Source organism: Protopterus annectens, chromosome 11.part0 (genome assembly GCF_019279795.1).
Source record: "Protopterus annectens isolate FY-2018-M chromosome 11.part0, PAN1.0, whole genome shotgun sequence".
Classification (NCBI taxonomy): Eukaryota; Metazoa; Chordata; order Ceratodontiformes; family Protopteridae; genus Protopterus; species Protopterus annectens.
The window spans coordinates 1,493,449,297-1,493,462,384 of NC_056745.1; the positions used below are offsets into that span (position 1 = coordinate 1,493,449,297).

The 13,088-nt window shown below is 38.1% G+C and overlaps 1 protein-coding gene across 1 annotated transcript in view; it reads left to right on the forward strand.

Annotated features, from left to right (window-relative positions):
* The window catches only part of PLXNB2 (plexin B2), a gene marked incomplete in the record, with an annotated part of 671,705 nt that overhangs the window by 488,885 nt on the left and 169,732 nt on the right, over window positions 1–13,088 (forward strand). The window contains 2 exon segments of the mRNA XM_044087338.1: window positions 2,841–2,941; window positions 7,077–7,306. Of these exon segments, the coding sequence (XP_043943273.1) occupies window positions 2,841–2,941; window positions 7,077–7,306 (331 nt within the window).

Below are 13,088 nucleotides of genomic sequence, written 5' to 3' on the forward strand. Positions count from 1 at the left end.
TTTTTGCAGAAACTACAATTTTACTTTTCTGAGTCATACCTGAAACAGGGTCAGTTATTGCTATATTATGGGAAAGTGGTTCCCTGTATAGCTGTCTATTTGCTGCTTTTACTAATATATAATTAGGTGATTTAGAATGTTTTGGTAACTTGGAGGGTGTATCAAAGTCCGTGACGCTCCTGAGTCACACAGGAATTTGACCTTTCTTCCCTCCACCAGAAGTGTTACTTCTGGTTTTGTATTTGCTAGGTAGAGCTCCAGGCTCAACAATGCTAAATCTAAAATTTTATTTTCATTTTATTCTTTACATCTGTTTGTACTTCCTCTATTCCCTCTACTACATTCACATTTTCTTTTTGTTTATTAACCTTTCCTGATGATTTTTGGTTATTATCACTATTATATAGTCAGTCCACATCTCCTTTATCTTCTGTTATTGCTTTCTTATTTTGTTTATAGTCCCTAGCTAGATGCCCTTTTTACCTGACTGTAATACAAATACTTCAGCTCCGTCTTCAACAGTGAAGACTTGTGCCCTTTTTTTTTTTACTATTAAAGTGTCTTTCAGCACGTCTAGCATACTCAAGTAAGGCTTGCAGCCTGCTTGTTCAGTGATTTATCATATGCCTTGTAATAAAACTACTAACAGAGGCAATGCAACCTTTTAAAAATGTATATATATATATATATTTTTTAATTGTTATTTTAAGCATTTTAATAATCTAGCATAATATCCATCTACTGTCTCATTTTCCTGTTGTAGGCATTAATTAATGCAAGTCCAGTCTACTCTAAGTTTTCATTTTTCAGAGATTCTGTCTGTTAGACCTTTTACTCTGTTGTCTAAAAATGTTTCAGAATTTTTTAAGCTTCTGTTTTTCTTTTGCCTGACGCCCTGCATCAGATTAAAACTTGTTTAAGGAGTTTAACTAGTGAAAGTTTATCTAGTTTACTATCAAATTTATAGTTGTTAACACATTTTGCAAAATATCTCACATTATCTGCTCTCTGTAATTGCATATATTTTGCATCTTCTGTTAGGGCGGGTCACGTGACCCTTTAGTGCATTCGTTTCCCATGTCTCTGAAAGAAAAAAGAAGAGAGAGAGAGAGAGAGAGAGAGAGAAAAAACAACAACAGAACTGTTACGTAACCCTTTCTCTTGTACCACGTGGTATCTCTATTCCCGTATTCACAGTAGTGTCTAGAATGACTGTTTACTTTGTTTTGCTTTATTTCCTGATCTATGACTCAAGATACAATACTTGACTACCTCTCTCCCTGCTATCACAAACCTTAGCAATAGCACAGTGTAACCTGGTCCCTGATCTAAAACAAAAACAAAGAGAGGAATTCTGCTTACCCGAGCCTCCTGCTTATGTTTGATAGGCTTTTTAGGACCCAGTTTTCCGCTTTTCGCCACAGATCAGATAAGTGGACAGCCTCTTTAGGCACGACAATTCAGTCGGAGGTCTTTCCTTCTTCTGCAGACTTCAATACCACCTATATATTCTGACCTGTAGCTTACCAAGGGAATTCCGGCACGATTAGGACCAAGATGTTAAATAAATTTGTTAGAGTCAGACTGTAAAAATCATTGAGTTATTCAAACACAATGTCAATTAATAACAAACAATAATGCAGGAGCAACTCAGATATCACTAATGTACATTAGGAGGCAAAAAACCATACACAAAGTTTGTATAGAATTTTGACTGCTTTATTGACCAAAACACATTGGTTATATACATTTCATTATCAGTTTTGCCCACCTTACTGGTGTGGTCAGTGACAGGGTCTTTACATCATAGTTATTCATAAAAGTGCTGATTTTGTGTTTTTCAAAAGTCCTTTTCCCATGAGAATGTTGCAGCCTTGCAGACAGCTGGTCAGTCACGATGACCTCCTGAGGATGTAGCCAATTCAAGGTTCTCTGATTAGTTCAAATACAATAGATGTAAGTCTTCCTTAAAGCCTCCTTTTGTTTCTCTTGTCCCCAGCTGCGCACTATCAGAGATAGTGCGCACAAGGCTACTTTCCTGGTGGAGGCAGGAAAGAGGACATACATGCAAACAGATTTATTATTTTCCAACTTTGCAAAATAATCTTTACTTGAAAGACATGAGCCAGACTGCATCTGCAAGCTGCCAAGGTCAAATTTCTGATTACACTGCAGCTTGTACTTCAAGCAATAATATGCAGGTTTATTTTTACTGTTATTCTAGTAAGACAGAATTAAATGCATTAAGTACATTTATTCCTAACTAAAGCACACATTTCTCTATATATTTGATCATACAACTTATATGTGTTTGGATGATTAAATACACATCTTCCTAAGCAGCACACATTGTAAATATATTTTTCTAGGCAGCATGTAGATTTTTCTAACATCCCCCCATCCCTTCTCTCGTCTAATAGTTTGGTCATTTACCTGTTCAGGTATGTATAGTAAGACATTATGTTTATCGAACAAGTTATTTTGTCCTGAAGAATTTTTTTGTCCCAGTTATTATAAGCACTGAAGTACACCTTGAGGCTTATTTGTGAGTCAAGTCCAGGAGACTCATTTTTGTTTGTGACTATATTTCATATAAACTCAGTGCATCTTTTTGTCTGTTTGGCACCTTTGGTTCAAAGTTTAGTTAACAAAAGCTACTAAGGGCTTCTTGTAACAATGAGTTTGAACTTGTGATTACTGTAATTGTACACTATAACTGAATGTGATATTGGCTTTTTTCAAAGTTTAATACATTTTTTTAAAGAAATCTAAAATGCATTGGAAAGGTTTTCCTACAGTATATTATATTATATTATTACTGTAAAATGTTTGCATTTTAGACGAAAAAGCCAGCAGGCTGAGCGAGAATATGAGAAAATTAAATCACAGCTTGAAGGTCTGGAGGAAAGTGTAAGAGATCGATGCAAGAAGGAATTCACAGGTAAGTACTCCGTAATTTGGCATCACATCGGTGTTCCTTATAATAAATTCATGAGTCTGTACTTGGACATCTTCACAGGTAAGTAGTCCGTAAGTTAGCATCACACACATCTGTGTTCCTTATAATAAATTTGTGAGTCTGTACTTAGACATTTACAGCAACAATCTTTAAAATACACTCCAATGCTGGCTTTTTTATTTTAATATGAAAATAAATTAAATGTTTTTTTTGTTCTGAAACATAAGGAAGACTGCATAAAAATGCAATCTTTTTGTATGTGGATAATTGTACAATCGGAAAATTCTGACTGTTTCAGAGATGCTCATGTTGGGTTTTAAAGTTTGAATTTCTTTTGATAAGCCGTTCAGTTTAGAAAGAATGGATACATACCTTATGTCAGTTTCTGTAGGTGAGACATTTTGGTTAAGTGCGATATTATCACTGGTATGTAGATTATAATGTACACTACATGCAATACGTTGCATGAGTGACTAATGCAGTGGGAATTATTGTAAATATTCACTGTATAAGATTTCATACTGACGGCTTAATTTTCCAGCTACAGCCAATGACCAGATGAGTATAAAACACCTCAGTGTTTGTTTGGCGAATACTGGCATTTGTGTAGCGACAGAGATGCAGTGACTCTTGTTCCCCTTTATTAATCTTTATACAACCATTTGTTTTCTGCACCCTTCATCAAAATTAAAAAAGCACCTTAAATTCCAGTTCTTTTTGTAAAGAATTAGTGTTAAGTCATTCAGAAAAGTGTGACAGACCTTGGTGCAGCCAGTTTTGATCTTTCAGCTGCAGATCTTTTTTTTTTCATTGACTGTCTCTTTTAATGCCTCAGTTGTGAGATAATTCAGCAGTGCAAGTATGCCATCACTCAGTAGCTGTGAGATGGGATATGTTCCAGTGTGTCTTTTTAAGCCTTGCCAATGCCATTAAATTTTAAACTGTTAGTGTCGGGGGTCCTACTGTCTTCAGTTTTCTTCTCATTTCTCTTGTGGAAACTACCTGTGGCCAGCAGGTCATGTGCATATTTGGTGAGCTCGTGTGCATATTTGGTGAGCTCGTGTGCATATTTGGTGAGCTCGTGTGCATATTTGGTGAGCTCATGTGCATATTTGGTGAGCTCATGTGCATATTTGGTGAGCTCGTGTGCATATTTGGTGTACTGCTGCCTGTGTCCGTATCAGTTGTACTTCTTGCACTACTTTGCAGGCTGTTTAGTGCGCTAGTCCTAGTTGCCATACTGAAATTTGATAACTTAATCACTACATTGTTTTGATTGTAGCACCTCCACATTACAAAACTCTTATATATTATATATTGCCAAGGATCATTTTAATTTTTGCATTACCACATTATACATTCCAGTCTGTCGTGTGGCGTATGTGCTTAATGTGCAGATTCCACGAGTCATATTCAAATAATCATTTAAAACTCTCTCCATAACCTTTTTTTAATTTTTTTGAACTTTGCAAGCATCCCAAAACACCATGTACCTTTCTTTCATTAATTTACTAAAAGAAATGGAACCATATTTATTCTGAGAGCTGGACCCAAGGATGCCTTATATGAAGGCATAGGTCAAATCTCACTGAGTGTAGAGGTAAGCCTTTAAGGTGGTCTGTATAGGACAATGAGTTTATACCCTGGATTTTCCTGGTAAGGAACCTTTGTGGGCAATCCAACTGTTGCAGTTTTCAAGTTGGGTACATGCTAAAAGGAGCAGTTATACTCTGTTATAGGTCTGATAAGGGTTGACTAAAGAGCACTTTGACTTCCTTGAACATGGATGCCATACCCTAACTTAGAAGTTCAGCGACATAGACTGATTTTCTTACTGTCTTGGCCACATGATGGCAAAGGCCAGATTTGTGTCAACATATGTTTCTAGATCCCTGACTACCAGGTCAACTTTTACGGGTGTCTTATCAATTGAGTAATTAGTCCAGGTGGTAGTTTCCCAAAAGGCACTGTAGTGCATTTCTTGGTGTTGACTTTTAATCCATGATTTTGGCATCAGTCTTTAAGATTATTGTGTCAAGGGGGAATCTGTGATCGTCCCAATTTTAAGTAATCTGTTAACTTGGTCATCCAAAGACCCTTAACATTAGCCTTTATCTCCTAGAATAGTAGCAGTCCCAGCATGGAGCCCTGAGGTACCCTGCATGTGACTGGTCTCACCAATCCTGAATTCTATGTATAAGTCAGCTGGCAATCCAGTGAGTTATATAGGTGCTAATGCCCATTTTGGTCAATTTGTCAACAGTACCTGAGTGCGGTATTGTATTGAATACCTTAGCCAGATCCATGTAAATGGTATGCACTGTTTTCCCCTCATCCATTGCCTTGGTGAGCTTCTCCAACAAGTCCACCAGGCTTAGTGGGTGTGACCTTCCTTGACACAGCCAAACTATGTTGGGTCCAGCATCTGAAGGTTGCCTATTACTTTGATAATTTTCATGGTTATTCATTCCATGGCTTTTTATATTGGACTAGTCAGACTAATGAGTCCACCCTTGTGAAGTAGACTGACCATTGCAATCCTCCTTTCTCATGGTGCAAAGCCTGGTTAGCGCCTGTATTTGAAAAGCGACTCAAGTGGTCCTGATAGTTCATGTTTCAAGTTATTTAGAGGAATCCTGGGATATTGTCAGGGACCCACTGAGGCTCTGTTTTTGGCCTTAGCGAGTGCTGCCAGAACCTGATCCCTGCTAATAGTTGGGGGGTATGCTAGTAGGTATTTTATGGGGGAAGACAGGGAGGGAGTTGGGGTGAATTCTGAACTGAATTTTTAAGCCAGCAGACTCACTGTCATTCTGCTCAGTGAAGATGACCCCACTGACCACCATTTTGGCAGACTGCTTTGTGCTGTCTTTGAGGTTATTGACATAGACGTAGAAGGCCTTTTGTGATTGTCTTTAGTCTGAGAGACCCTATTAACCTCACAATTGGCCATGTTGGACTTTGTTTCCTGTTCATTTTAATTAGAGAGCTCTTGTTAGGGAGTTGCTGTTCCTGATTTTAGCAGTGACTTTTTTTCCCTTTATTATATAACCTAATATGCTTAGGATTTAACTAGTGCAGTTTGTTTGGGGCTTGTTTTGTAATAGGTAGAGCAGCCTCTATACATCTATTTATGTAGTTATACAGTGCCTGTTTTGCCTAGGTTGCTGTGAACTTGGGGTTGAGAGGGGCACTAAATCTTGACAAAGTGTTGTTTAATAGGATGTAGTTTGCTTTGGAATAGTTAACTGTTGGAGGGTTTACTGGGGTTACGAACTCGATTTCCATTTCAAGAGAGACAGTGTTGTGCTCCAACCTCACTAGTGAGATTGTGACACACGGGTGAGTGAGTGAGTGCTGTCCCAGAGTAACATGTCAGTACAAGTCTGTGGTGTGTGTGTGCACTATCCCATCGAGAGTTTTAGTGTTAGTGAAGTCCAAAGATCGTTGTGGCTAGTTTGAGGCAGAGCATGTTGCCTAGTCTACAGAGGGGTAGCTAAAGTCTCCCTTAAGTAGAGTATTTAGTTTAATGGTGAGCATCTCCAGTAGGTCCAGGTATGAGCTGTGGGATTCTTGGGACACAGTGTTACTGACAGCATGCTAGGATATAGTATGGGACTTTGTGTATGGTGAATTATACATGAATAAATTCCAGACTTTGTCCTCTTTAACCAACCTTTCATTGTACTGTTTGATACTAAACTTTATTGGAGCAGAATTAAGCAAGTTAGATTGTTAGTTTTTATGCAGGCCAATAAAAAAAAAAAATCACAGTTCTACTGTGCCCTTTTAAAATAGTTTAACGGTGGTTAAGAAGACACAGAGCAGTGGTCCTGTACCCAGGTTTGAATCAGATTGTCTGATTCCCATGGAAGTTGCAATGCTGTAAAACTTTTTCTCAGTCATTTTCTACTGAAGCTGTATCAGAATAATGGTGGCTTTTGTACATCTTTGTAATTCCATAGTTTGCCACCATCCCTTTCAACTGATTTAATTTATTGTTCAGTAAATGTCCACTGGAACTTGTGATGTAATTAATGATGAAACCTTTGGCAGTTCTGCCGACGGCATTAAAAAAAATGTTTTAAGCTAATATTTAATGTTTCTATACTTTCAGATCTTATGATTGAGATGGAAGATCAGACGAATGATGTCAACGAAGCAGGAATCCCGTTTTTAAACTACAAAACATACACAGACCGTGTCTTCTTTTTGCCATCCAAAGATGGAGAAAATGATGTCATGATAACCGGTAAAATCGACATTCCTGAGTCTCGACGCCAGGCTGTGGAAAATGCTTTGAATCAGTTCTCTAATCTGCTGAATAGCAAATTATTTCTCACCAATGTAAGTTACTTTAGACATTTCCTGTAACACATACAGATAGAATGCAGCAAAGTTAGACTCTCATAACACTACTGGAAGTGTCGTTAGGAGGATAAGAGGTAGTTGTACAAAGGACAAAAATGTCTGGATGAGATACTGCATGTTTATACAATTGCAGTTACTGAAAATGTTTTCAGTATTCTTAATATAATCTCTGTGAGCAGCTGAATTATTCAGTCCTTTTGTACCAGAGGTGATTGTTTAAGGTTTTTTCCCAGTAGAATGCTACACTGAGAAGCTGTCATCGCCTCTCCACTCATGAATGTATTGAACTATGTCCAGGGGATTAGATTTTATCTGTGGAAATTCAGGAGAGGTGTCAACACCTGTTGGGTCAGAGGTGTGTGTGTGTGGGAAAATGTCATTTCTTGAAAACCTATTTGGCATGCAAAGTTTGCTAAGGATTAGAAAGTAGTCGGAGCCCTTTTAGTAAGTTTAATAGTGCTTTGTTTCTAGGCTGCTGGTACAGTTTATTCATTTCCTTTCATATAGTGTTAGTTGAACATACTTACTGCAGTTTTTAAAGTTTTATAAAACTAAAATTTACTTTTCTCAATTTGAGTAGTCTGTTTCTTATCAAGACTAGTATAAAAATAACCCTGGCTCCATGGCACAGAAAGATAAAGCCCTGACTTACATCTCCAATGGTGTGTGACTAGCAGCATGTGCAAGGGAGGGACTGAGTGGGGGAGAATGGGACCGAGCCACCAGCGTGGATGATGGGCGTGAGCTACTAATGTCTGCTTGCCCCTCCTGGATGGGGAAAGGTAGCATGGCTCACTGCATTAGTGAAAACATTCTGGTATATAGCTGCAGTATGAAGACACTAGAATTGCCCATGATGCAAGCAACATGTTACTCTTATGGGAGGCAGCACCCCCCCCCCAAAGGCAGCGATAGCAGAGTTCAGTGGCTGCTGCAGGGGTAAGGGTATGACAGGCTGCTGCAGGGGTAAGGGTATGACAGGCTGCTGCAGGGGTATAAGGCTGCTGCAGCGGTAGGAGTATGACAGTTGGAAGAAGTGGCAGATTGGACTGCTCCCTAGCAGCTGACTCTCTAACTTCCACTTATTGGTGAGGAGAGCTCTTGCCCCATTGGAGGAATATATGGGTCAGTTGGGTGCTGGAATGGGAGTAATTGGTATGATCCTGTAGACTGCAAAGAAAAGTGGTAAAGTTAGATTTAGCCATTTGAAGAACATCATTGCTCAGTGCAGAGATCAGTACTGTAGTATAACGCGTTATTCATGGGGAATCACCAAAGTCAAATGTCAGCCTTTTTTTTCACTGAATTCCAGAGCCTATTACACCCCCCACATACACACCCACACCTTAAGTAAGCTATGCTCCTCCTGTACTCTACATATTGATCCCATGAATGCCTTTAAAGGAAAAAGTTATTCCCACAGTTATCCATAGTTATTTATTTATGTATTGCTACAAGCTTGAGTTATACATCTGTTCTGTCCTCCCGGATCACAACAAGTATCCAAGGTATGTAATTTTTATTTGACTTTTGCATTATTGATAAAATGTCAACTGTTGCTACTTGTTAGAAGTTATTTTTTTATTGTAATTTCTACGTTTTGTAAAAATCACATCATTTTATGGAAACAGTTCAAACAAATATGCATGTTGAAGGAATCCTTTGTAACTACAACCGTTCAAAATTGTAGAGTCTGTCAGAAACAGTTGAAGTTAAGGGAAAAGTTTTTATTTTATGTTGGGTAGTAGCGAGCGAAAATGCAGCAGCATTAGAGTTAAGGCTGATTCTGTCATTCTGAACAGTCTGAATTCTGGGCAGCCAGTGTGATGTTGGAAGTGCTGCTGATTTAATATGTTGATAATTGAGAATTTACACTAATCCGATCCACAAATGTGTAAAATGCTGCAGGAATTTGTCATAGGTTTCCTTTAACCTTACCATTCACAGAATGTTTTGCTGTTGAAGGATTGTTTGTGGCACAGGCAGGAAAGGTTTCAGCTGTAATTTGTTGACACCAAAAGTTACATGTTTGGGGGAGATAAACAAGTTGTGAAGAAGTGTCATCATCATCACCGTCAAGCAGTGTGGGTCCATTGGAGAGAATGTTTCCTTTGAATAAAGTTCTTATTTCTCATTCGGAGAGAGGAGAGGAGGAGACATTTTCACTTTTTTCTTATTTTCCACCATCAGTGATGGTTCCATGTTCTCACTCCACAAACAACCAGCATCACTCCAGGCAACAGCTGTTGTGATTGTACTATTTCTTGAACTTTACTAAAATATTCTGTGATGAATGATTTATAATGAAAAGACTGAAACAAAGGAAACTCTGAAGTCTGGGAAGTTGGAGGGTGCAGACATAGGGTAGGTCAGCTTTATATCTCACGTCCTTTGAATACAGGCCCAAATTTAACTTTTGGAATTTCTACAGTTATATAACTTGTGCTGTGTATGGGCTTGCACAACTGATGTTCTTAAAATATTATTCTGTTCTGGTTCATTGATAATATCTGCACTTTGGTCATCTTGTGTAGGAAAGTCCCCTTTGTTTTAATGTTGCTAGTCCATTTGGAGTCGGCCTCTGTAGCAGAGTTCTCTCCCCAAATCCCATTTTCCACCATTACTGTGGATTTATTTCAACTTTGCTTTGGTTTAACCCCATTGGGTCAGTGGCGCACCAGGTGGGTCATTAAGTCGAAGATGATATGACAAGAGGAGAGTGAATGAACTTGAGCTGTGTCTGTTGCAAAGGTTGGACTTGGTCGATTTGTTCCATATGTTTCTGTGCACAGGCACTGTAGTATCCCAAGGGTTTATCATGCTGTGGGTCTCTGACAGGTATTCACACCTCCTCTTGTGATGCGCTCCTAGCCCAGCCTGCATTGTACACAGCACCTCCATGCAAGTCCTGGCCTTTCCTCAATGCTCTACTACAGGAGTTTGCCCAGGTCACTTGCTTTCTCCTCCCTTCTAAAGACAGGCAAGTAGAGTATGCCTGCAACTCTTCCTTTTACAGAGTTGTGTAGACTCGTATGAAATTGCATCTTATCAGATAGTGAAATATTGCATATAAATTTATTGTAGCTAACTTCTGTGGTTGCCTAAAACCCTAAATAAAGTAATTTGTGTTAGTATACTGCTGTTGAATCTTAAGTTTAATGTCCTTAGTCCTTAATGATGCAAATACAAAGGCCAGCACCATATTCTATCAAATGTTTAATAAGATTTACAAAATTGTATAATCGCCGCTTCATGTCTTGACGATGTAGTATGTAGTCTAGTTTTATTCAAATGAAAACATTGCCTAACTACAAATTTTGCATTTAAGGTAAAGTCCAAAGCATCATCCTCTGTAATTCCAGTATCTTTACAATGTGGAGGGAGTTGGGGCACCTTTTTATTAAAAGCAAATGAGTATAATTGGTTTTCATCACCAATGTGTTATATAACTTGACATTTCTTGCATTAAATTCAGTTTTATTTTTCTGTCCATCTCTATAACAGATCCACAGACAATTAAATATTCATTTGAGCTCAAACTTTAGTTTGCCAGTCTTTTTTTTTTTGTTTTGACATAATCTCCAAATGTTGCCACCCAGTATAGTACAGAGATGACACAGTCTCATCATCCAAGTGTTAAACAAGAGTGGTCCCAACATGCCCTAATGATGTTAAAAAAGCCAAAGGCTACGCCTCAAATGTAAACATGAGTTTGTGGGACAACCACTCACTTTTGCTGTACAGTATAAGGAGCGATGCCACACAATGAATTATGAATAATGTTTGCATGAGCTACTGTATCAGAAACCTTCCCTAAATCTAGACGTCTAATTTGAACTGTTAGATTATTAAACAGGGCCATTAAGCTGAGTAAAAGGTGGCATGATTTGACAGACTAGAAAACCATGCTAGCTAATACCGTCAAGTTGCAGTGTTGCTGATAAAGATGAGTTTAATATAAATCCACTCAAAATATATCCCAAAATACTTGTTAGACTAATCTGTCTGTAGTTTGCACCAGTGCCTGGCTGCGTCCATGCTTTTTTCGGTATTGACAAGATGTTGACTTCTTTCCAGTTTTTGTAAATTTCCAATAATTTCAAATTTATTTGGAAAAGACGTCTTACTCTAGAACAAATAGTATGTTTGATATGATATAAAAAGAAGACATTTATGTCGTCAGTGAAAGCAGCAGAATCTTTTCTTTTTATATTTAGTACCTTATCCACTCACTTAACTTCTGTAATGACAGGAGAAACAAAACTGGCATCTTCAATTTCTTGGATTAAATTGAAATTTATTATGTACACTTTGACTGGGTTAATCCCATTAGGACTATGGCCTGTCTGTTTTCAGGGGAGACCTGAGGTGACATTCATTTTAATTGCGGGACATCTCACCAGGACACTAGGGAACTTCCCTTATTATTTTTAGTACACGCTGTGAGATCATTTACATTCACCTGAGCTACCATCACCTTGGGTGGATGAGACCTTGATTTAATTTCTCATTAATAGTGATGGCAAATATTTTGGGCTTGGCGTGTCAAAATTTCAGAAAATGCCTATCTTCACTCTGCTGGACTGTCATCCCCCTGCCCCCCCCGAACAAGAGAGAAACAATTCTTTACATATTCATTTATTTAAAAAAATAAGTTCAGTCACATGTGCTGCTCTGTATTACAAAAGTAAAAGAAAAAATCAGTGACTTACAACAGAGAAAACGATATGCGCTCTGATAATTGGGCTTAAAATAGCGCACCAAAAAATTACCCGACTTTTAATAGTAATTTTGAATTGAACTGAAAAATATGGAACACATTGTATTTGATTTGATTAACATCAATTAATGACGTTTTGGTTGCTGAGTTTTAATAGATAAGTGCAGAATCACATATTTCTTGTATTTTTGTTCATTCAGTTTCTTTGGTAACTCTGGTGTTGGTGAACGCTGATGTGTCACCCAAAACGTTGTGGTGTGTCATAGGTTCGCCATCACTGCATTAGATGTTTGGCACACTCAGGAGTGCAGCACTTCCCTTATGTTACTTCAGTGTTAGTACTGGAAGATTAATCCAACTACCTGGTGTGGGAGTTGAATCCACAGCCTTCTATTCCAAAGATGAGTGCACTACCCGTTTTGCTTGACTCAACATTACCATTTTAGAAAGAGGAAGTTGACAAGTATGTCCACTGTTTTCTTTTAATCTGAAGTAATGGCATTGTTTCCATCAGGGTAATATATGTCCCTCAGAATATCTCCTCATGTGTGATGATTGACTTAAATGTATTTAACCAAACTGATTTTATGTCACTTCTTTGCTTTCTAGCTTAATTTGTAACTTTTTTATATGCCCTTATATGCCCATATCTGTTACTAGGAGAAGGAAGATTTCTATAAGCAAGCCATTTTAAGTAGCTGTGTAGACTGTGTAATAAAATGTCCTAGCTAGGTACTCTCTAATGACTCCATTTCCCAACACACACGCGGATGGCCCAGCCGGCAAAGTGAATGGTAGGTGACTTTATCCCAACATCAAAAATTGCTTAGACTATGTTTAATATATTTCCTAGAAGCGAAGTCCACGTACTGATGAAGCGTGGACTCTTAACTTGTAGCAGTTCTATGTCAGTTTTTCCCTATGGACAGTCAGTTTGCCTGCATATTGCTGTGGTACTCAAGTCATCTGCTAAAATACAAGAATTTGAACTAATACACACAGTCGACTCTAAATCCAAACTAATGAGGTTCTATTGAA